Source organism: Hippocampus zosterae, chromosome 2 (assembly GCF_025434085.1).
Source record: "Hippocampus zosterae strain Florida chromosome 2, ASM2543408v3, whole genome shotgun sequence".
Lineage (NCBI taxonomy): Eukaryota > Metazoa > Chordata > Actinopteri > Syngnathiformes > Syngnathidae > Hippocampus > Hippocampus zosterae.
Genome location: NC_067452.1, coordinates 22918496 through 22942166, shown reverse-complemented (window position 1 = coordinate 22942166; position 23671 = coordinate 22918496). Strand labels below are relative to the sequence as shown.

The 23671-nt window shown below is 41.1% G+C and overlaps 1 protein-coding gene across 3 annotated transcripts in view; it reads right to left on the bottom strand.

Annotated features, from left to right (window-relative positions):
• Positions 1–23671, bottom strand: part of LOC127595582 (voltage-dependent calcium channel subunit alpha-2/delta-3-like) — a 104561-nt gene that overhangs the window by 39637 nt on the left and 41253 nt on the right. For 2 of the 3 annotated variants that reach the window (XR_007961289.1, XM_052057195.1), the window contains exons 5-13: positions 16453–16615; positions 14143–14274; positions 13422–13633; positions 12453–12527; positions 9193–9282; positions 7475–7588; positions 4327–4405; positions 2332–2465; positions 927–944 (exon numbers count right to left, since the gene is read on the bottom strand). Coding sequence is in view for 2 of the 3 variants with exons in the window: in XM_052057195.1 (XP_051913155.1) it covers positions 927–944; positions 2332–2465; positions 4327–4405; positions 7475–7588; positions 9193–9282; positions 12453–12527; positions 13422–13633; positions 14143–14274; positions 16453–16615 (1017 nt within the window). In the remaining variant the exon portion in view is untranslated. The remainder of the gene's footprint in view (positions 1–926; positions 945–2331; positions 2466–4326; positions 4406–7474; positions 7589–9192; positions 9283–12452; positions 12528–13421; positions 13634–14142; positions 14275–16452; positions 16616–23671) is intronic. The other variant, XM_052057194.1, reaches the window with a different exon arrangement.

Genomic DNA, 23671 nt, shown 5'->3' with positions numbered 1-23671 from the left:
CTAGGGCACGCTAGTGCCTTAGAGATAATGGACACATGGATGCCTGAAATGATCATTCGAGTCCAAACCATCACCCCGATCTGTCCAACCCTCTTACATTCCTTTTTTTGGAGTCAGTCCTAGGTGCAGGAAATACTTTTTAGACACTGCAGCTGTTTAGGGAGTGTCTGTGAGTTAATTTCACTTTTGCTTACACAAAATAACCACTGTGTCCAGAGGTGTGTTGGGAAGATAGCATGCAACTAAATAATGTAGAGTTAATCATAACCACAATGCTCGACAATACTGAATCTATTTAGGATTTCTGCTGAGCTGCTTTGGTGTCTATCACTGAAACAATGCGAAATGTCTGCCATAGGACTCTACTCTCAGTTCATATTAATTGATGTAATCAAATATAACACCGAAATGGCTAAAAGAAACAAAAGCATCAGTGCAGATCATCCCACCAGTCATTATGGGCTGCTGAATTTCCACTCAGACTCCAGAAATATCAACATAAATTAATTCAGAAACTCCCACTGAGACAAATGTGACAGAAAGGCTTGTTTTCCCCTTAAAACATGCACGGGGGGAAAGAAACCTCGATTATGGTCACAGTGCCAGCACAGAAAAATTCTGTCACGCATGGTTGATGCTGCATCACCAGTGACGAAAGGGAAATAAACATTTGTATCGATGTGTTTGTAAGTTTGAGCAAACATGCGAGAGACACACTACCAACAACAACCACAAGGAATGCTTTGAAGCGACAAACGAAAGAATCACAGAAAGACAATGTAAAAGGAGCCCCCCCCCCAAGACTATGCAGTCTTCTTGTTGTGGTTTGACACCAGGACCACATAAGATGATGCAATCCGATGACCACACAGGCCTCAACACAACACATCAAGACAACATAATCTCAAATCTCAATTTTTATTTACCTTTTGTGCTTGAGGAAGCTAGGGACAGTTCAAGTGGGAAAAGAGGAAGGGGACAGGAAAGGTCACTGCTTTTTTGGGGGGGGGGGTGCGGGGGGATTGACTAAAATCATGCCAGTGAACTTCCACTCAACAGAGTTCAACAAGCTACACAATTGAAGCTTTTAACATTCAGAGTGGAGAGCACAGATTACTGAGACATGAATGCAACAATGAAAAAAATACACTCAACGGACCACAGTATGGACATATGACCATACTTACATATGTAAATAATGTTTATTCACAAACATTTGACAAGATTATAAAGGGTATGTGTGGGAATCTTCGACCCCTCATTCATCCAGAAAAAAAACGAAAGGAGAAGAAGTGCTGGTTGGGGTTCAGGCACTCCAGCCCTTTCACACCAAGCCATATTTGAACAGAGCTTGCTTTACACACAGTCATTGTTCAAAATGTGCGATAAAAGAACATATTAGATTATGAATGAGGAATATTAGCTACGGTAATTACAGTAAGTACCTTTGAATTTTTGGTGTGACCTTCAGTCTACTTTATTTGTACATGCCAACCTTTACTTTAACGATGTCGGTGTTTATCCATTTTAAAGCTGTTTATCGTCTTCAGGGCTAGGCTGGATCCTAGCGCAGCTAACTTTGGGGGGGAGAGTCAGAACACACACTCCTCCCTCACTGAGGGAAATTGATCAATAATCAGCAGAATAAAAGTCAGCTACGTTAACCGATATAATATCAATGACATCGACATGTATTCTTTTGGTGTAAATTCACATTTTAATGTCCTTTTTTCAATGATGGTCATTTGAAATTAAAATTTAAAATCGAATACACCATAAAATTCCCTGTTTAATGCGCATCTCTGTATAATATGCCCCCCAACCATCAACCTAAAAACGTATTTTTTTCCCCTTCTGTACCGTACTCTGATTTGCTGGCATCCATTATCGTCATCTGGCCAGCTCAGTCGCTTAACCATTCTGTCACCCGGGCTATGGTATGAAGTAAGGAGGGTGTGAATATAACTAATTGAAAAAATATTATATTCTATTCAAAACAGGATATTAAACTATGTTGATGAAAAGCGAGGCCTTATTAAAATTGCCTTTAATAATAATACAAGAGAGGGTGGTCCAAGAGGGAAACTGTTTGTCTATACAAGAGTGTTTCAAAATCACTAATGACAAAAGTAGGGATGTAATCCTCGTTCCAGTTCCATCTGCACAAAACACATTCATGTGTTGTGACGCAAACAAATTGAGTGTTAAACCACCACTTCTTTGCAATGCTAAGTAAAAAAGGTAATGGCCACATAAAATAAAAACATTTTAAAAACACACACATGAGTGATGGGGAGCATAAAAATGTTCGTAGTGAGTTCAGCAACTTACAGTGCTATCAATGTAGGCCTCAGTCCAAACTGTATCATGCTCTCTGTCGATGACCTTGGGACGACTTAGCACATGGAGATACTCCATCACATTCTCCTGGACATCTGCCAGTGTGGATATTTGAGTGAAGTAACCTGTTGTGAAAAGTTGAAGAGGAAACTCCTGTGAATTATTAATAGAATGACCAAGAATAGAGTTTGAATCGGCTGCTTCTCCTCACTTGCCTACCACTTCCATTTCAAATGGCGATAACGATGCCAAAGTGGGTCATTTAAAAAAACAGAAAAGCCTTGTATTACTACACAATCAATGTCCCCAAAAAGCATCAGAATCTTTTCAGGACCACAGCTTTCATTTTTCTTAAAAAAAACAACAACAAAAAAAACGAAAAGCAATTTCATCTAAGTTCAGCAGGCAACTTTGATATAAAGCTTGATTCATGTTCACGCAACAGCGGGATGACTTCCTGCAAGACACAAGTCAAAGGAAAACCAGCATGGGGGGAAAAGTACAGTAAGTGTTATGTAAATGTCATGTCATTTAATCCAAATGTGGCGCTATTTTATATCATGATAATTCCATCATTGTGAGGCGAATGTCTATGTGCAGGAGGGAATGGACTGTGATCTCAACAGGGGGCAGGAGGAATCGGGGAAGCAGTAAATCAGAGTGAAAGGACAAAAAGTAGCAAGGGGAAGAGGGGAAACGAAAGAGACCACATTCCACCCGTCCATGAAAGCAAACTGTCACCATCGCTATGAAGCAGTCAAGGAGAAAATCATAGCAAGAGGAAATAGATTTTGGGGTCGTTGATCCAGGCTTTTCTTCCGCAGGGTTTAGAAAGGTGAAAAGTTGCTGCTTTCCCTGCTTTCATGACGTGGAACACCTGTCATTGGGACAGGCCAGAAGAGTCGCGGTATTTGAGCTGTTCATGATGAGAGTGTTAATATGAATGCACCTCTTTTAAATCTTGTAAATTTCCCCAGTGTGGGACGAATAAAGGATATCTTATCTTATCTCTTCTAGCATCAGACGTCAGTTCACCAGTAACCCCAATGAGCATAACGGTACAGAAAATGACTTTTCTTGAACATCAAGAAAATTACTTTTAAACATCATTACAAAATAGAATTTACAAGGATAATTTTCTACTTAATGGCAATGAAAGTGCTACACAATGTTTATTGGCATCTTTGGGTTTTAGTTGGCAGTGTAGAACTGCACTGAATCATAATGCTGTTTCTATTCCTTCTTGACATTGTTGAGGTCAAAGCAAGTCTCACGTTGGAGTCATTTACCGTACAGAGAACTTCCGAATTTATTTTTGTGACTAGGCATGCTGGGCTTTCCAGTGGGCCAAGGATGTTTTCTTGTACACACACCCCCCGTCCCCGTCGCACCTGACACTTCACATTGGCCAACATTATATCATCCGCAAGTGGAGACCTTCTGCACGTATACCCAGACAGTCTATTTCTGCTTCCACAATGTCAAAGATTGTGCGCTGATTTTAAAGGGAATGAGATGAACAGCTTCCATTGGCTGGGAAGTAAGTCGGCTGTGAACATTGCGGGTGTCTCCGAAAATACCACACGAAAGAAAACTAGGCTGAGCTAAACCAAATTCCCCAACAAGTGCATTGAAGCTAGAGTTGGCATAAAAATCAGGATGCAGCAGTTTTTCACGCTATACAATTATGGAGCCCTTAATTCTGTGGCTGGTCAGTATATATAATATTGGCCTGATTGAGTTTTGCAGTTCTGGTGGGAGGGCAGTAATATCAAAAATACACACAACTATATAATATTAGACTGCTTGACAAACTCCCACATCATTGCACACAGATTCATCCTCATTTTCAGGGTATGCACACACATCAATGGCCAAACAATCATTGCAATGACTGATGTTTTTGTGTATCTCAAAGTGACATACTGCAAGTTCTCAGAGGAAAAAAAATGATTTAAATTGGTGAACAAAGTATGCCGAGCACACCTTTGTTAGCACATGCCATCCATTTCAGATTTTCTGCAAAGGCTGACTCTCGGCCAATCAGGTAAGGGAATATGCGGACCTGTGGAAAAAGAACAGATAGCAACTGTCAGTCATCTTAATTATATTTCCATGGGGCTCTCCCCACCAGCAGGAGAAGATAATGCAGTCAAAACATGGCAGCCCTGGGTTCATTCTGCATTTACAAGTGATTAACTGGCCTGTTGTATTTATTGTAAAACTCACTTGTATTCTTTGGCATTCGACTCAGCATGTCTTAGATTTGTTCTTTGTTTTACTGTTTGGTGCTTCCTACCGTCTTGATTACCGATTTGGTTTACTGATTATTGTATATGTTAAATTGCTCCATATACAGCACTTTGACTGCAGCGATGGCTGTTTGAAAGTGCTCTACAAATACATTTGAGTTGAGTTGAGTTAAAACAGATGTTATTGTAGTTGAATTAATATGACGTTTATAAACCCAAATAAGGGAAAAAATTATTTTAAAGGAGAAGTTCACCCAAAAAAATGGCTTTCGAATAATAAGGTCGTAGCAGCCCTACGAGTCTAAACACGGGATTGCATTCAATATTGTGGACATGGAGTATAAGTTAAGATGCAAAATGCTTCATTTTTTTTGTCCACCTTAGGTGTCGACTAAACATGACAGGGTTGCTCAGGGCTCACGTAAGAAGCAATCGGGGCTGAGCTTCAGAAAACAGGTGAGGCGTGATTCATCATTACCTGAGCCCTGAGCAACTGTGATGTCATTTTCAGGCCACAGAATGTGGAGAAAATGGCCGCCGCCTGAGATGGCTAAAAATTGGTGGATTTTCCTGCCTAACTCATATCCCACAAACGCAATATTAGTCAGAATGTGATGTTTAAACTAGTGGAGGCAAATGGAACGTATTACTGTAAAGAAAATTTGGCGGTTGACTTCCTCGTTAAAGTTTAAAGAAATTATACATAAGAATGTGAAATGTTTGTGAAAAGTATAACGACATCAATATATAATCAGTCGCAGCAAGTGTATGTGTGTGCTTGAATTCATGTGTTTGTGGGTGTGTGTATACAGAATATACTTTTCTGGATTGGAACGCAAGCCTTCAGGGGCGCAGCTGTCACAGCACTCAAGCCGGTATTTTTCACTGCCTTTGTTTACTCTGGCAGCATGTGTGCTACATGTTTGAATGGGCATGCCTTTAACCCGTTTTGAAAGGTCGCACTTAAAATCAGTGTTTCATACTGTTTATTTATCAGACTTTTCATCTACTTTTCTTTGTTTCCCTCCAAATAACTAAATCACTCTGATGTATCATATAGACTTATAGATATTGCTTTATAGCATTAGCAAAGAAATGATTAGCTATAGTTTGACACCTGTTGCAGAGTCCAGAATTTTTTTGTATGAATTGCAAAGCTTCATTGTTACCTGTTCTGAATTTTATAAAACAATTGCTCTCTAATTAGACCAGAGGTCCCCAACCTTCTTTGCCCCAGATTAAGACTGGATATATACAACTATATAACAGTATGACCTGCATGAAAATTGTGGCATTTTCAAAACATAATAATTGACACGAATCATGACATGAGGAATGTCCTATCTGGCCACCGCGTTCTCTGGTCGCAATGGTAACGTTTAAATGTGACTTCAAAATAAGATACGCCGCAAATAAAAAGTGCATGAAAAATACGACTCACCATCACCGCTTATTATGCAGAGTAGGCTTCGTGAATGTCAATCTCCTGCTGATATAAAGCCGTTTTTGAAATAGGACTCCTGATACTGTCTATTAAATGTAGCCTTCTCTTTCTTAAAAGTCATAGGCCCCTCTCCTGTCCTCTGGCTGAGCCTTTTCCCCTTCCCGAAGGAACTTGTGAAAGTTGGTTTTTTATGCGGCAATCACGTGACGAGAAGTGCGCATTCACCTGCGTCAATAGTGACATACTGTATACTGATAAGGCGGCCCGGTAGTCCAGTGGTTAGCACGTCGGCTTCACAGTGCAGACGTACCGGGTTCGATTCCAGCTCCGGCCTCCTTGTGTGGAGTTTGCATGTTCTCCCCGGACCTGCGTGGGTTTTCCCCGGGTGCTCCGGTTTCCTCCCACATTCCAAAAATATGCATGGCAGGCTGATTGAACACTCTAAATTGTCCCTAGGTGTGAGTGTGAGTGCGAATGGTTGTTCGTCTCTGTGTGCCCTGCGATTGGCTGGCAACCGATTCAGGGTGTCCCCCGCCTACTGCCCGGAGACAGCTGGGATAGGCTCCAGCACCCCCCGCGACCCTAGTGAGGATCAAGCGGCACGGAAGATGAATGAATGAATGAATGAATGTATACTGATATAACAGAATCCGGTCATTTTTCTCAATAAAACAACTTTCAAATTCCGAAATGAATAAAACTGAAGCATTGTAAGCTATTTATTCTTTCTGTGCGGCCCGGCACCAAATGACCCAACTGCCGGGCGGCGACCCGGTACTGGTCCGCGGCCCGGCGGTTGGGGACCCCTGAATGAGACCATTCGAACAATACAAGTACTCCATACATACAAACTTGGAGTGGGAATCTGAATTGACAATGCATTACGTCGTCAATGTGACACGTGATGTTGTTCTGTTTATAGTTTCTCCATGGTGGCCTATGGATAAGAGAAGGCTCAGAAGTGCACTTCAGTGGTCGTTGAGAGGTCAAACGACAGCAGACTGCGTATTAAATATGAAAGTAAGTAATCGACTGCACCGCAGAAGTGCAAACACGCAGTTGCGGCATGCAATCTTCAACACATGAATATAAAGAATGCGGTTTGAAAAGAATACAACACAAATGCCAAACACAACACAATTGTTTACCTTCCCCAACGCATCTGCAACTCCACAGACCTTAAATCTACCGCAAACTTGACTTCCAAAGCCCTTAGTGTTAGAACAACCTCTCCTGATTTATTATTGCTACTATTTACTTATCTAAAGTGGTGGCTTTGAGGAATCTAATAAAAAGAGTATACATTATACTATGATAATCAAAACTTCTTAAAATGTAAAATGTATTCATAGTCTGCTGTTGGTGACCTCAATATAAAATTGGCCTTCAACACAATACAGACAATAAAGCGTGTTGTGTGCATATTATAATACGCTACCTTCCTGTCTGGCCAGTTGAACTTGGCAAAGATGGCATCGTACGTATCCACCGCTCCATCTGTAACCAGCATAATGGCTTGGCTACACTCACTGCCCCTACCGGTCTCGTTGAACTGCGAAGACGGAGAGCGAGTGAGAAAGGAGGGCAGGATTACTGGAGGATACCAGAAACGGCACCACAATGCAAACAGTCATAAATCAACATGCAAAACACAGCACTGAATATCATTCCACTTTGCAGAAGGCAATGCATCTTTAATCAGCTTTCATTAACTAATCAAACTGAAACGAATAATCCTATTAGCATACCGTTTCCAGTGACTGAGGATCTGATGTGACAGTACTTTACTGAGATGAAATGATTGGACTCATTGTGTAACTTCCCTCCACTGTTACTTGTTGCCCTGCATGCTGAAAATGGAATAATCTGTACCGGCATGTCTGAGTACTTTTGCATAATGAAAGACATCTGTACAGCGCCAACTAAGACACTCCATCCGTTTATTTTATATTCTTAAATGTATTTAAGAATGATTCTCTTAGGGTCTATATATATATCGATCCAGCCTCCCTTTTAGCTCCAGGAGAGGAAATAAAAAATCCTGGAGCAATGCTTGCTTCATCTTACATGCGGTTGCATGATCGTGTTGCATAGACCACCAATTGCAGTGTAGTGACGATGTTACAGCTATCTAAATCTCAGTTTATGTGGCCGGGGTGTCCCGGGGACAGTTTCTTTGTGGGCTGCATCAAGTAATCCACAAAAGAGTGGTTCAGTTATTCAAATAAAAAGTTAAACGAAACGAAATCCATCTTCTCAATCTTAATTAATAACATTCACGAGGCGGCCCGGTAGTCCAGTGGTTAGCACGTCGGCTTCGGAGTGCAAAGGTACCGGGTTCGATTCCAGCTCCGGCCTCCCTGTGTTCAGTTTGCATGTTCTCCCTGGGCCTGCGTGGGTTTTCTCCGGGTGCTCCGGTTTCCTCCCACATTCCAAAAACATGCATGGCAGGCTGATTGAACACGCTAAACTGTCCCTAGGTGTGAGTGTGGGCGTGGATGGTTGTTCGTCTCTATGTGCCCTGTGATTGGCTGGCAACAAATTCAGGGTGTCCCCCGCCTACTGCCCGAAGACAGCTGGGATAGGCTCCAGCAACCCCCGTGACCCTAGTGACGATCAAGCGGTTCGGAAGATGAATGAATGAACATTCACGGTTCTTCAGAACATGAAGAAAATGTGTGACCAGGCATATTTCTTGTTTCCACTTTGCATTCTGCTCAGCATGTTTGGTTAAGAAATGACGGCTGATTTCTGGCACCGCAACTTTCTCTGTATGTTCAAGACATTTTGACCTAACCGTTTGCTCAACAAAACATTTCATCTCCTGTTTTTTCCTGAAATTGACTGTTCTCGTCGCCAACCTCCCTCTTCATGGCAGGTTTTGAAAAGGGTCTGATTGGAAATGGGTGACAGGATATCTTTTCCTTCCACTTGGTGTCACTTCAGAATTACATTTCACTGAAAGCTGTCATGAGCCTGAGTGATTGGTAGCCCATAAGTGATTCACACTTTTTTTTTCTCAACGCTAAATGTCAAGGGCAACGACATGGCAAAAAAGGTGAGGGCCAAATAAAAAACCATGATGTCACAAAATATCTTGCCAGCCAAAAATGCCCCCGGGTCACAAGTTGAAGACCATAAAAGCAGAGTCCTTACCTCACTGAGAAGATTGAAGGCCTCACTTAAAGCAATGTCTAACATTCCGATGCCCTGAGCAAACAGCTTGTCAAGGTGCTCCCGGAAATGCTGGAAAAATAGAGGGAAATATTTGAAAAAGTGTGTTTTGCTTCCCTGCCTCTGCAAAATTTTGGGACGTGTATTTTGCACATACTGCAAAGTTGTTAGGAATGGCTTCGAATGTACCACAAAGTCACTCAAACGTATTGATAAAGTTGTTCAATGAAAACTGTATATTCCACATTAGCAGTTCCACACTTATGCAATGTTTCGATAGGAAGCTAAATTCAAGATCTATAATTGGGTGACATTAAAGTAGCTTTCAAGCGACAGGCCAGGCAAATGCAACGAATGCAATTCATCAAGTGCAGATGTTTATTTTATTTACCATCAAGTGACAGCTCAAAAAATGTAAAGTTTTTGTATTGGCACAATTGACACATACTTCACATCAATCCAAATGGAAAAGAAATCGACTTGATGGTTTCACTTTTGTTGCATATTGTGGAAAAGGGAACTTTTGCATGGTTGCGATGCTCCCTGTCTCAATGATGACACACCTTCAATGTGTCCTGTTGGTCTTTAATTTACCCAACCAAAAAGGGAATCTGTGTTTACACATCTTCACGTTTTGGGCATCTATGGGCAGCTGTATCGACATTCTACCCACACTGTAACCATCCGCAATTATTATTTTTCTCCCCACCTTCATTTTCCACTCCCTCTTTATTTATGGCCTGGGGTCTTTGGCTCCAATGGGAGGAGAGAAGGTTTTCCACACTCAGTGGGAGGCCAAAACTGTATTAAGTCTCTATCAGTGTCTGCTTATTTCAACACACAAACACGCACCACCCACACACATATGAGTGGAAATGGAAACAGGCACAACCTTTTCCTTAGCATGGGGAAAAAAAGGCTAATCGGTTGCAATAAATAGCTACACCCTAGAGCACAGCATATATTACCTGCTGCATTTGAGTGTAACTGCGGTAAAGAATGTGTTCTTTATGTTTGCTGAGGTCAGATTCCTATAAATGTCCCAACACAGTGGGACAATCGATCCATATTGCAGCGGTGTACCCGTGGGAGGAGCTGCTAGCTTGTGCGCACTGTAACTGGTTTTACAGCCAGCTCTGAAGTCATAATTAATAATAATTGAGCGCTTTTTCATAAAAGCTTATGATTGCATGAGCCACTTTGAGTGATATAACCGTGTATGTGGATACACGGTCATAAAGGTCTACTATTCGCAGATCAATATAAATATTGATCAAATTGATCCGACTGCCAGTATTTATATTGATGAGTAACAGTGAATTTGATGACTTTCATTTTCTTTGTGTATGCACTGCTGCGGCATTATGAATCATAGTTTTGAACAGAAGCACTTGGGGGTTGTTTACTTTCTTAAGAAAAAGAGGGGTAAAATGGAGGGGTACTTTTCATCTTTTTTTTCTTATTGTAGTTTTTGAAGACTGCGCCTGAAATGAGTGAATGTGTTATACCAGGGGTGCCCACACTTTTTGGACCGAAGATCTACTTTTCGATCAATTAACCTACCCTTACCGGCACGCGCGCACACGCACACGCACAAGCACAACGCACACACATACACACAAACAGACAAACGCACGCACACACACACACGCACACGCACAACGCACACACATACACACAAACAGACACACGCACGCACACACACACACGCACGCACGCACACACACACACACACACACACACACACACACACACACACACACACACACACACGCACGCCATGATGAGAAACAGCCTGAAACTGAGGCATGCAATGCACTTTTGCAGCCTGTTAACTATCGTAGCTCACACGTACCGTTTTAAAGTGCTTCCCTCGGCCCTCTAGTTTCCTATTCTTTGACCGTGCCCTCGGTGAATTGTACATGAGGCAAACTCTGAATGAGAATCATGACTATAAAAGATAGAGCGCAACAGCTCTGATCAAAAGCTGCAATTGCAGACTGCTGAGTGCAAACAACTTCCCGTGACGTAATCACGCGCCATCGTAAATTCAAGATTTACCTGCTTTATTTTAATTTTTTATTATTTTGCGAAAATGAGACTGATAGGATGATTAGGGTGCAGCGTACATTAACACAAAAAAATATATTAGTGACATGTACAAAGACACAAATGGTTGTTTGTTTTTTTTCTCCTCGACACTCCTCGGATCTACTTGGGATCTGTCTTAGATCTACCGGTAGATCAGGATCGACCTAATGGGCACCCCTGTGTTATACTGACCTATATGCAAATTCTACATTTGAAATGATTCATACCCAAAGGTATAAACAGGGCTCGACAACAGCAACTTTTTTCAACAGGTTCGAACTGAAGAAAATAACACAATGTGCGATCCACTAGAAAGAGGTACAGGTATTATTATTTGGCAGTCCAAATCATTACCAGAGTGGACATTAAGCCAGATGATGGCCAAAGGAGTCAAAAACAATGTTGTGGCAAATGTTTCATGGCGCTGAGATTTGTACAATACAAGCTCACACTTCTCAAACAAAAACCTGGATCAAATACAGTTTCGCGATTTAATTTCAAATTGGAATTCGAAAAGATTCAACTGAAACTCAACTTTATTTACAGTACAGAGCCTTTCAAATTTGGGGGGAGCGAAGCCCCGTGCTGTTTTGGTACCACTGACAAACACTGGAAGTCCAACAGCACCAATATTTCTCGTGAAATAAAATATAGCATGACACAGGAGACAATACTTATCACAGGAGTGCAACAACAAGGGCCGATATTTACCGCCCAAAAATGTCAGCTAAAATGCTGCATTTAAACTGTTAAACACATTTTAGCACAATGAAAAATTAACACTAGATGGTAAACAACGTTGGAAAAGTAGAAACACAGGTGTGATTTAACAGGTGTGAAAAACTCCATGATTTAAGATGGGGTTGGGCAATTAGAATCTGATAATTGTAGATATTTCATACAATGGTGCAGGATCTATTGCAGAAGATGCATTCCAGAAGCCACGTGTGATCAATATATGATCAATATATATTCTAATGTCAAGATTTCGGGTCGAGTCGACCGCACAACACCACGAACCCAATGGCGTACGGCTTTGAAACCACCCCCATTTAGCTTCAGCAAACGGCTCAATTTGACACTTTTTGCTATTCTTAGAGGTGCCTGTCTTTTGTCGGATGGAAATGATAGGAGATGGAAAGAGGACTCACATCTTTGTTGGCGACGTCAGCTTGCACTAACGTTCCATTTAGGCATGGCTCCACATAATGCAATTCCTCATTGTACTGAAACAATACAAACGGAATATCTAAGTTAACATTCATTTTCACCAAATGTACAATGCACTTATTTAATTCAGTGGCTAAGTAGTGCCGGATGTGAAGACGTGCAATGTGCCGCACACTCAGACTATCCATGAACTGGAATGCCTGCCACAGAGTGATAATAAAAAACAAAAAGAAAAAAAGTGCATGAAAGACAAGAGATGGAGTCTAACATTCCCACCACTCCCCAATTTATTTATGCATAAGGAAGCCACAAACGAAAATACGATTATTTTGTAACAAAGCAAATTAATCCATTAAAACAATCTTTGCTGTCAAAAGAATGTTTCTTCGGACTTGAACTCTTTTTTTGTGTGTGTGCAATTATGAGTAGAATGTAACAATAACAAGTGAAACAATAAAAAGGAAATGAGCCCAAATGTAATGGGAAGCATCTTTTCCCAATCCTTGACTTTTGGAAAAGATTTTTCGAAATAACGTGATTAGGCTATGAAACGATAATGACAACTTTGTTTTGTGGCGAGGCAGAATGTGGGCTGACAATGTGACAGGCTACATTTTGATGTGAAACAGCATCAGACACAGACATATGCGTGGTGACATACACACACACACACACACACGCGCACACACACACACACACACACACACACAGAGTAACAATGGTTTGGATGCCTGAGGCGGGATCCAATCAACAATTCTTTTTTTTTTTTGCGCTTCAAATCTTCATTTAGCAGACTGCTAATTGGCTGAGAGCGTGACTAGGGAGAAAGCTGATTTGTTCAGGCATTTCTTCTTATCTCGGCAAGAGTATATCCTGATCTGAATCCAAAACTAAGTGAGGTTCAAAGGCATGTCTCTAATTCTTAGCTTAGCGTAACTGTGTGGACTTACAGCAATGATGTTGAAGAAGTCATCGTCTCCCAGAGTGTCCAAGATGGAGGAGACAGTTTGCCTAGCAATGGTCAGTCTTAGACCTTTCATGCTTCCGCTGACATCAACAAGAATCACCACATCCTTTGGGGAGGTAGCAGCCTGGATGTACCACTTCCTGTTCCGGCAGTCAAAAGCAATGACCCCGTGTTCATCCGGTTTCCATTTTATCCCTTGAATAGTGGAAAGATGTTCATCACTTTCATTGTATGAGTGATATCAGCACCAAAGAAAACAGCAAATACATTTCCCCCACTTTCTTGAGGATTCTTAGTCCTCGATACACTGAGCACAAAATAAACCGAAAGCACTTTTTGTTGTTGTCCTAAAAAAGCCCAAGCAATCAAATATTATTTGTATTCAGAGCTATTTAATTATGCTACTTCTGTTTATGTTCCCTTCAATGTCAGGCGGGTGGTAGAAGAAGAAGAAAAACAAAACTTTATTTGTCTCACAATGGAGAAGTTCGCAATTTACAGCAGCAAAAATTATGAAAAAGAGAAAGTAGAAAAACAAAACAAGTATTTGCATGCACAACCCCCCCCCCCCTCCCATTAAAAAAAAAATGTTAAAAAATTATTACCGGTACATTATTATAAATGACTGGACATTGCGCATGCCGTGCGTGACACAGGAATACCCCGCAGCTGACTAAGAAGCGAACACACAAACACACACTTACCCGGGTACTGTCTGAAAAAGCCTTTGGCACTGCCAAAGTACTGCCATGTGAGTGATGGGTCTCTCTCAAAGTTATCCACAAACACTTTGTTCAAGGCTTCTGACCAGTACACTCCATTCACAATGGCAGAATCTAATGATTCATGAGTGGGAGGGGGGTTAGTGTCAGAGGGAGAAAAAGGTGATTTCAGTCAAAAATATTCAACAACTTAAGACATGCGCTGACATCAGTACATGATGTTTTTGTGTTTTCAGTCAAACTGCTGTACAAAGTTCGCCCTGGTGTGTAACAATGACTACGTTTATATGCAGTCAATTTTCGGGTTGCGGTCAAAATTCAGATTTCTGAAACATTCGGAATAACCCGTTTACAGATGTTGTAAACTGCGCGACGCACAGATGTTGTGACGCAAATAGACGTCATATCCGCCTGTTACTTCGTCTCGTCAATAAAACGCATTATATTCACAGCAAAAATAAAGCAGTCAGTTTTCTCCAGTTGTGTGCCGCTGTGGTGCGTCTCCAAGCATGGCTATGATTGCTGACGTCTCGAGTTTGTGCGCCAGATGAACAGACGGGTGTCTGCATACCACTTTGTTTGTCGTAGAAAATGAAAATAACATGAAAATGCTGTCGGGAAATCAATGTATTCAAGTTAGACTAGCATTTCCTGTACCAAAAATATCAAGATGCCCAGAGCCAGAGCATGCATAGAACAAATACCAACGCTCCATTTAAAGGATTCAACCCGATCATGTTGGCTTGACACAATATTTGGGTTAGAAAAGGAGTAACCCTGGGGTCTTATTCGGGTTTTTGAAAATAGTTCAACAAACTCAAGTACAACAGTGTATGATACAAGATATAGTTTGGTGGTCTGTAGTACGTAAAAAATGTGTGTTTTAATTGATCACTGCTGCCAGTAAAATATTTTAAATCTTAAAAGTAAAAGTGTGCACACAAGCCTGACATGAAGAAATGAATTAAGTGCGGTTGGAGAGGCGGGCACAAGCAGTGCAGGCGTGAAATGGAGACAGAAGAGCAGATAAGACGTTCCTCATCATCTCCGATGCTGGCACCATTGTCATGCTGTCATCATTCATGCCAATAAGCCATGAATGAATTAATCTTTTGGAAGCGAGCTTGATATGCAACACCAAGCCACCTCCGTGGATTGGAGGGGAGAGATGTTTGGATGTGAAGCATTTGCACAACAATGCCGCCGCATTTTGCAGTTTCGGTCTGTCGAACAATTCGCTCAATTCATCCGCACAGTGCAGAGTCCCAAACAATTCTATATGCGATACATAAACCAGAGTGTAAAAACAATGCAATGTTTTGTATTATATTTTGCTCTATGTTGTTTGCCGTGATCGACGGAAGCGGATTGTCGTTTTGTTTTCTGACACAGCATCGAAGCCAAGTGCAACAGGATGAGGAGGTCATAACTCAAAAACGGTCCGGGTCTTGGAGACATGCAACTCCGACTTCAAAGCATGCCTACTTAAATGAAAGTGTTCAAAAAATCATTCTTTCTTCTAATCCAAGCCTCTTAGTGGGTTTTTTTTCTGTAGTAGGCTAAAGCTGTTGCCCACCAAAAAAGATCCCTGCAGTCCCAGCAAATACATCCACGTTCTCACTACCGGTGAACAAAGCTCAAGGATTTAAAAACTCTTCGAGCTCTTTCCCTCTCGGTCTGTGGCCCGTACTATTCATTTGCCAGGGAATCAAATCAAGAGTACGCTTCCCCTCCTTGCATTAGCCTGTCAGTCTCACTCAGAGAATTTTCATTCACTTCCTCTCCATTTCCTTCAATCTCCTACTGTCACTCTCATTTGATTTTTTTTCCCCTCCCATCACCTCGCAATTATTCAAGTGTTTCTTGGGCCTTCCATCAGTTTGACTTAACCTACTTCCTTCCCTTTTCTGCGCCTTCCCCACATAGTTCTGCCTGCTATAGCCGACTTAAGCCCTCGCGACATGTGGTCTGTCTACTCAGGACGGTTCAAAGGTCTGCCTTCATTGGTCTGACAGCCTTCATTGGTCTGCCTGCGTGACCGGTGAATTAATTTGACTTCTTAGCAATTAATTTAAAGAAAGCGTGTGACTGAAATAATGGAAAGTGTTTCAAAAATGCAAATGCAGACACAGTGTGCGGGGAAAAAAACTGCATCATTTTCATGTCTGAATTATTCAATATACAATTATCCCCTCAGAAGTAGAAATGAGTATTTCTCACATTGAAAAAGTAAAGCATGTCTCTGAATTGGAGTTTTCAGTGAATGATGCCAAAGCGAGGTCACAAACATACCCTTGTTGTACATGTTAGTGGGCACTTGGACCACGCTGAGACTAAGGTTGACTGACAGGTTGTTGAAGTGATCGTCGGGTTGCAGGATGAACTCTCCTCCCAGCTCTACATTGTTCCCCTCCTCATCCACTTCATTGATCAGCACTGCATTGAAGTATTCATACTGGGAACAAGAAAGAAACAAAAAGGTGGTGTCCCATGGGGAATTTGCAGATAAATAAACACACTTGAAACCGCCATTCACTTGCACAGGACGTCTCGGTCATGCAAGTGCTGACTCAGAGAGTATCGGAGCTACTTACGTAACCCGAATCTCCGAATCATCCCAGACATGTATGATGATAGTGTGATAAAATGCTGAGTTGGCAATTCTCCCCTCTCGCCTGCACACTCCTTTCCTATCAACATGCTGCATGCGGTGCGCTGGCTTCACTGTATTTTTAGTGTCGCATATACTGGAAAGACTATTAATAAATGATGGCGCTAGATAAATATAGCACACATGGCTCCCTGCATCCGCGAAGCAAAGACATCACCCGTGGCTACGGCCTGGGGGGAGAGTGCGGCGATTAGAATGTCCAGAGACAGTGGAAAAGGGACAATGGTCTCACAATAAAATGACACTTTAACACGCCGGTATTAGTCAGTGCTGGGCAGCAAAATGCAATCGTGGTGACCACACCTGCCTCACAGTTGAGAACAGAGAGGGGCCACTGAAATGCTGGAGGCGGCCACAAGTTTTTGTTTTTTTAAACAGTCCTGCTGGGCTAGCACATAGGAATGCACATAGCAACGCTTTTTCAAATATTGTCAGAATATGTGCATATACGCAAAATACATTTATAACCTATATTACATTTTATCAGCATCAATTTTTCAATGCATGTATAAAAGATTCACTATCATAAGATAAAAACAGAGAGTTTGAAGCAACCAACAACATGACCACATACCATGTGCCAGGCAGGCATTGTTTTAACACCTTTTTGTTCGTTAACTAACTACTCACTGCAACATGTCCACCTGATAATTATTACTTTCATAAAATTCACATTCATTTTCCATTTCAGATGCAGTCACAAATAATATACCTCTCCGCTATCCGTTACTGATGATCAAGGTCTTTTCGAGCATTTCTATAAAACGTTTTTTGCCCAAATCATGCTCATGCGCTGTACGTTTTTAGTAATTTCAGTAAGCAACTTTTTTTTCTCTACTTTGCTTTTAAATGTCATAAATTATTCCATTACCCCCCCCCCCCCACCCCATTACTTTCTATCTTCAAATGTTGCATTGTCACTATGTGAAGCACATTGAGTTACCTTGTATCAAAAATGCGCTTTTGAAATAAAGCTGCCTTGCTTTGGTCACGAGGCATTTTAAATGGCGCTCCGATCCTGCCCATCTGCTTTTTCCCTCACTGCTTTGAAACGCTTGCTTTGAGTCTTTCCGCTCAGCTAGTGTTCATTGTTCATGTTTCATTACCTTAACCTACCATCTCTCTGTGCTTTCTCTTCCTCGCCGTTGCGTAAAAATCTCAAAAGAAGGTAATGAATGCAAAATGCAATCTTATCACCAAAAATGTAATTTATATAACCCAATGAATTCTGGGGGGACAAAATTAACCCCCGATAAATGTCATGTTAAACTATTGGTATGAAGTATTGTATAGACCATGTACAGTGAGATGAACGAAGTACAACAAAATGGCGGTTAATGACGCCATTTATATACTTATTTAAATTCACAGCATGTGGGCTTTAATTTTGATTAAAACTACACCCATTAGCTTGAGAGTTTCAGCACTTTTGGAGTGAGCGTGGGTGTGTAAATGTGTCTTTGCATCTGTGCAAGCTCCTGTTCGCGTGTGTTTGAGCGCGCGCTTGTCCATGTGTAGGTGTTTGTATAAAGTCAATTATGCAATTCTAGTAGTAGAGCCAGTAAAGGAGTGCCCGGTGCCGCTAATGCAGTCCCTGATCATGGTGTTAACAACCTGATCTTTATGCTGAAAGACCGCATTTGCACCAACGGCACCCACTCAGTGTGGGCTGGAGAGAAGACGAGAGGGTGAGGTGGGGTACAAGAGCAAGTAAATAGTCGTGCAAATCTTTGTTCCCTGCTTCGGGAAAAAGAAGTTGTCAAACTAGTACAGTACATATACACGTTTTAGGGACTGTTATGTCAGTTCGATGCTTGTTTTAGCTTGGTTTCCCTTTCCTTCTTCCTTCTGATGGTGTGAAGTGTGTGATTTCATTCATATTTTCCAAGTCATTTGCCAGGCTGATAGTTGATTGAAGTATTTGATCATTCTCGTCATTGTGTAGCCTGGAAGCAATCTGATACATCTAACTGGAAAGTGGTGGTGGGATTAGGAAATGAAAGCAATCTGTGATGGTGCAAGACATTTAATCATTGAGGGCCTGATTTACTCAGATCCCAAATAGCGGCCGGTAAACTGCGTATTCACTCACTCACTCACAGATTGGAGAAACGATTGGAAATAGGTGTAAGAGTAAAGGCGACCATCATATATTAAAAGAGGTTTTTGCACTTTAGGTAGCGCTGATGGTTTCTACCAAGGGTAAATGACGAGAGAACCGCAAGTATGAAATGAGGTTTGAAGTTACAGTTAAGAGATGTAATGTTCAGATCGTTCTGGAGAAGCCAAAAAATACATCCAACAAAAAACAATACACACAAAGCTGAGTTTATGTGAACTAGATGTATCAACTCCTGGCAGCACACTTGAAAAATCTGCTTTGGGAGACAGCAGCATCAAGTGTCACAGTACTCTAAATACAAATGACCCAGGTACAAAGAAATGACGAGAAGAAAGTAGTTTTGTCATATTTGTCATCTGGCATGACTCCTTCTTGTGACTGGCTTCAAAGACAGCCCTGACACAATTCAGAAGCTCCAAAATTACATTGCTCCATAAGACCATATGTAGCGATGATTTTTGTTCTTGACATGTCAAAACTGTGTACACAAGCAGAAAGGTTCTCTCTGTCACCTCAAATTAGCCTTCGCTGAGCTGTCAAAACTGCGCGTGCCGCTTTGTACCTGCCGTTTGGAGGCTGTCTGGAGAGGCAAAAAATTCAGTCGCAATTTGTCTCGCACATCTGCTCAATACTTGCAGAAATAAATTGAAATGAAATGAAGTGGTACCAGAATATCATATACCGTATTTTCCGCACTAAAAGGCGCACTGGGCAATGAGGCACACCTTCAATGCATCCACTAGATGGAGCTGCGCTCCTTCCATTTGACTCGAGAGGCGTTCATGACCGCCTCCAAAAAATGTAAAATAACTTTTACTTCAATGAAATTACGAACATTGAAAATAATGCATCAAAACAGAAAATCAAGCGAGGACATCACAAAATAAATTCTATAGCCCCCCGCCCCCTACAGAATTTATTTTGGCATTTCCTTGAGCTCCAACAGAACAATATCAGTAAAATGTAGGAGACTGGACTGTCTCAGAAGTGTTTGTTATTTATTCCTTTGTTGTGTACTGTATTCACAAACGAGGAAATCACAAAATGTTGTTGATTTTCAGTTTTCTGCTTTTTAACTTTTTGGTTGTAAGGAAAAAAAAAACACTGGTGTGCATTCAGTCTCCAATACAATTGTGTTCTTGTGTTTCATAACAACATCAGTATTGTCCACGTTTAGTATCTAGCAAGTGTTTAAGACAACAGCATAAAAAAGCAATTTGTTTACATTTCAATATATGTAGCAGAATATCTCCTTTTGTGATCCAAAAAGGTGAATTCAAAGTTGAAAGAGAAAAAGTCCATATTTCATACACAATTTATGTAAACGGGTGTTGGTTTCTCACACACACACACACACGCACACGCACATGCACGCGCACGCACGCACGCACACACGCACAAAAAGCATAAAATTGAGTCACAGCCACAAGGAGGAACGAGATAGGGCAACAGAGAGGACCGTGACGCCTCAACCCTCTGGTGTTCACTTTCAACTTTCATCACTCCCACGGTGTGAAAAGTATGAGTGGAAAACAACTGGGGGCATGGATACAGGTAATTTGGGGGTAAACACAACAGTGTAAGAAATAACCTGGGGGCAAGCGCAGATTTGTGCTGAACGCCCCTCGTGCAAATACTAACCAAAAAAAAGTGTTAAAGGGTAAGGAAAAGTGAAAAAGTTTGGTTTATTATTTACCTTAAAACACTTAGACTGCATCAGGTCTATGCTAGATTTTTTTTTTTGCATTTCCAAGACTGTGTGAAGATTTCCATGGTATCTTTCGCAAAGTGGGTAGATCCAAGAAGGGTCTACTAACATGCGAATGCTAATGTTAATCAGGAGTGTATGCCGTAAGAAAAAAATAAGTGCTATATTTGTACCCTTAAAGCAGGGGTGTCAAACAATTTTTTGTCATGGGCCACATTTTAGTTACCGGTACTGTTTCCTTTGGAGGGCCGCTATGACTGAAACCATATAAAAAGTCAATAATTACGGTTTATTAACGTTTAAATTACTGTAATGTGGGGTTTGGGTAACAAGAAAATTCTTACAATATGTCTGTTATTTATTACATATGAGAATGTTAAATTTTGTTAGAGATTTTAGCATGCATCATGGAAGTTGACATGTTTGATTTGTTTTCGCGGGCCACGAGGTGTGGCGAGCCAGATCTGGCCCCCGGGCCTTCGGTTTGACACAGATGCCTTAAAGGGTCACGTGAATGGGCTGATCACTGGCACATATATAATACGCCTGTACTGTATGTATTGAGTAAAGTTTTCTTTTTGTGATGACTTTTATCAGAAATTGGAATGCCTTTTTGGGGTGTGACTTTTTTATTCCATCTCAACGTGTACAAGGAGCATTGTAATATTGTTTTCTGGCTTGGCTTGTCATATTCTTTTGTAACCTAATGTCTGAAACAGTGAAAAATCACCAACCAGAATTCATATACGCATTCCTACTCTTGTATCTACCTACAAGGTACAGAAATGTTCTCTTTCCCCATTTGGACCATTTGTGTACCTTTTCTAAACATAAATAGTATGTATTTGTACCTAGGGGTTCATACACGAACATACATACATACATATCACGTACAGCACATTTGACAATAAAGTTGTATTCAATTCAGTTCAATTGTGAATGCAACAGGGTAAATACACCATAAAAATGAACCCCTCCGGTAACTTTAGATTTTTTTCTGAGAGTATACAGTTACAAAAGTTTAACAATATATCGGCCATATCGGAACTCCCAAAGTCCAAAATGTGCACAAGTACAGTACAATTTTTATATGAATAGTAAAGCATCATAACACACTGTGACATGGTGTCACTTTAGGCATGAAGCAGGAAAAGGGAACTGCTTCGTACGTAACGGAGAAAACGAAAACAAGCGGATCCCCGAAATAGCAGACACCGACAAGGACTTTGTAAAATGATAATATTTATTATAAACAAAAACCCAGCCTAATAAACAACAGAAAACGCTGGTCACAGAACGACAGCCAGGAAATAAGGAACGCAACAACAGAAAGCACTGGTAAAAACGAGCACCAGGAAATAAGGAAATGCGACAACAGAAAACGCTTGCAAAACAACGGCAAGGAAAATATGTTAGAGTACTGATTCACGTACGCTAAGATAATGCTTCCCGGGGACGACGATAATATAACCAACCGCGAGGTTGGTGTCGAACAATATGTGTAATCATAGGCAATAGCAGTGGCACAGCAAGCAATACTTCGGCAATGGGTCGACCGCCTGAGCGCCTCGATATAGCAGGTGTGCAAGCGGCAGAAGTGAATGCGTGCCTCCTGCTGCCGAATAAGGAACATGACACACGGAGATTGGGAACATTAACAAACAAATCTTGTCACACTGACGCAAATGTCAGTACTACTCAACATCACCATCTTTCAGAAGCCCATGTTCTGGCCACAGGAAATTAGTAATGAACTTAATTACTGGATAATTATCTCTCCAGATGCTCCCTCGCCTCAAGGCTGAGCTGTGAAGAGGAACTGCGCGAGGAACGGGACATGTCAGGCCAGGTAACAACCAACACTTGTCCATACACAGTATTGATGTCAACATATGAAATAATGTACTTTGATGAAACTAGATTTTGAACATATTCATTCAATTTACCCTCTTTTCTCTGGTATATGATTAATAATCGTAACTAGTCACTAAACAGGTTATAAATTTATTTTTAAGCATTTTTCAAATCAATTTTTCTCAAATCTTGTTCTTGTGCAGTACATTCTTTTAGTAATTTTTATAAGCTACTTTATTTATTTATCCATCCATCCATTTTCCGAAGCGCTTGATCGTCACTAGGTTCGCGGGGGGTGCTGGAGCCTATCCCAGCTGTCTTCGGGACAATCGCAGGGCACACAGAGACTAACAACCATCCACGCTCACATTCACACCTAGGGATAATTTAGAGCGTTCAATCAGCCTGCCATGCATGTTTTTGGAATGTCGGAGGAAACCGGAGTACCCGGAGAAAACCCACGCAGGCCCGGGGAGAACATGCAAACTCCACACAGGGAGGCCGGAGCTGGAATTGAACCCGGTACCTCTGCACTGTGAAGCCGATGTGCTAACCACTGGACTACCGGGCCTTTCTTTCTTTCTTTCTCTTTCTTTCTTTCTTTCTTTCTTTCTTTCTTTCTTTCTTTCTTTCTTTCTTTCTTTCTTTCTTTCTTTCTTTCTTTCTTTCTTTCTTTCTTTCTTTCTTTCTTTCTTTCTTTCTTTCTTTCTTTCTTTCTTTCTTTCTTTCTTTCCCTTATTTTTTGCTTTTAAATGTCCTGAGTTATTTTGTATGTACATGCTTTTAAACATTGTACTTCTAATTATGTGAAGCACACTGAGTTATCTTGTGTATGAAATTGACCATATAAATAAAGCTGTCTTGCCTTGCCTAATGTTGTGCATGGTCAAATTATATAATAGTTTTGCTACAAGCTAAAAGTTACTTACGCAGAACACACCAGCACAATACATACTGTGGGGTTGCATACATATACCGGTACACACACAGCATTATATATTGAAACCGCAATCTCAGAATGCAACACATAATCATTTTCATAGAAATTGTGTGCACGACTGCGCGGGCACAGGCCAGTGAAGCAGAAGATGAAGTGATTATACAGGCAGCAGCGTGGGTCAAATATGCTTTGACAAAGAAAAACAAACAAGCTGGC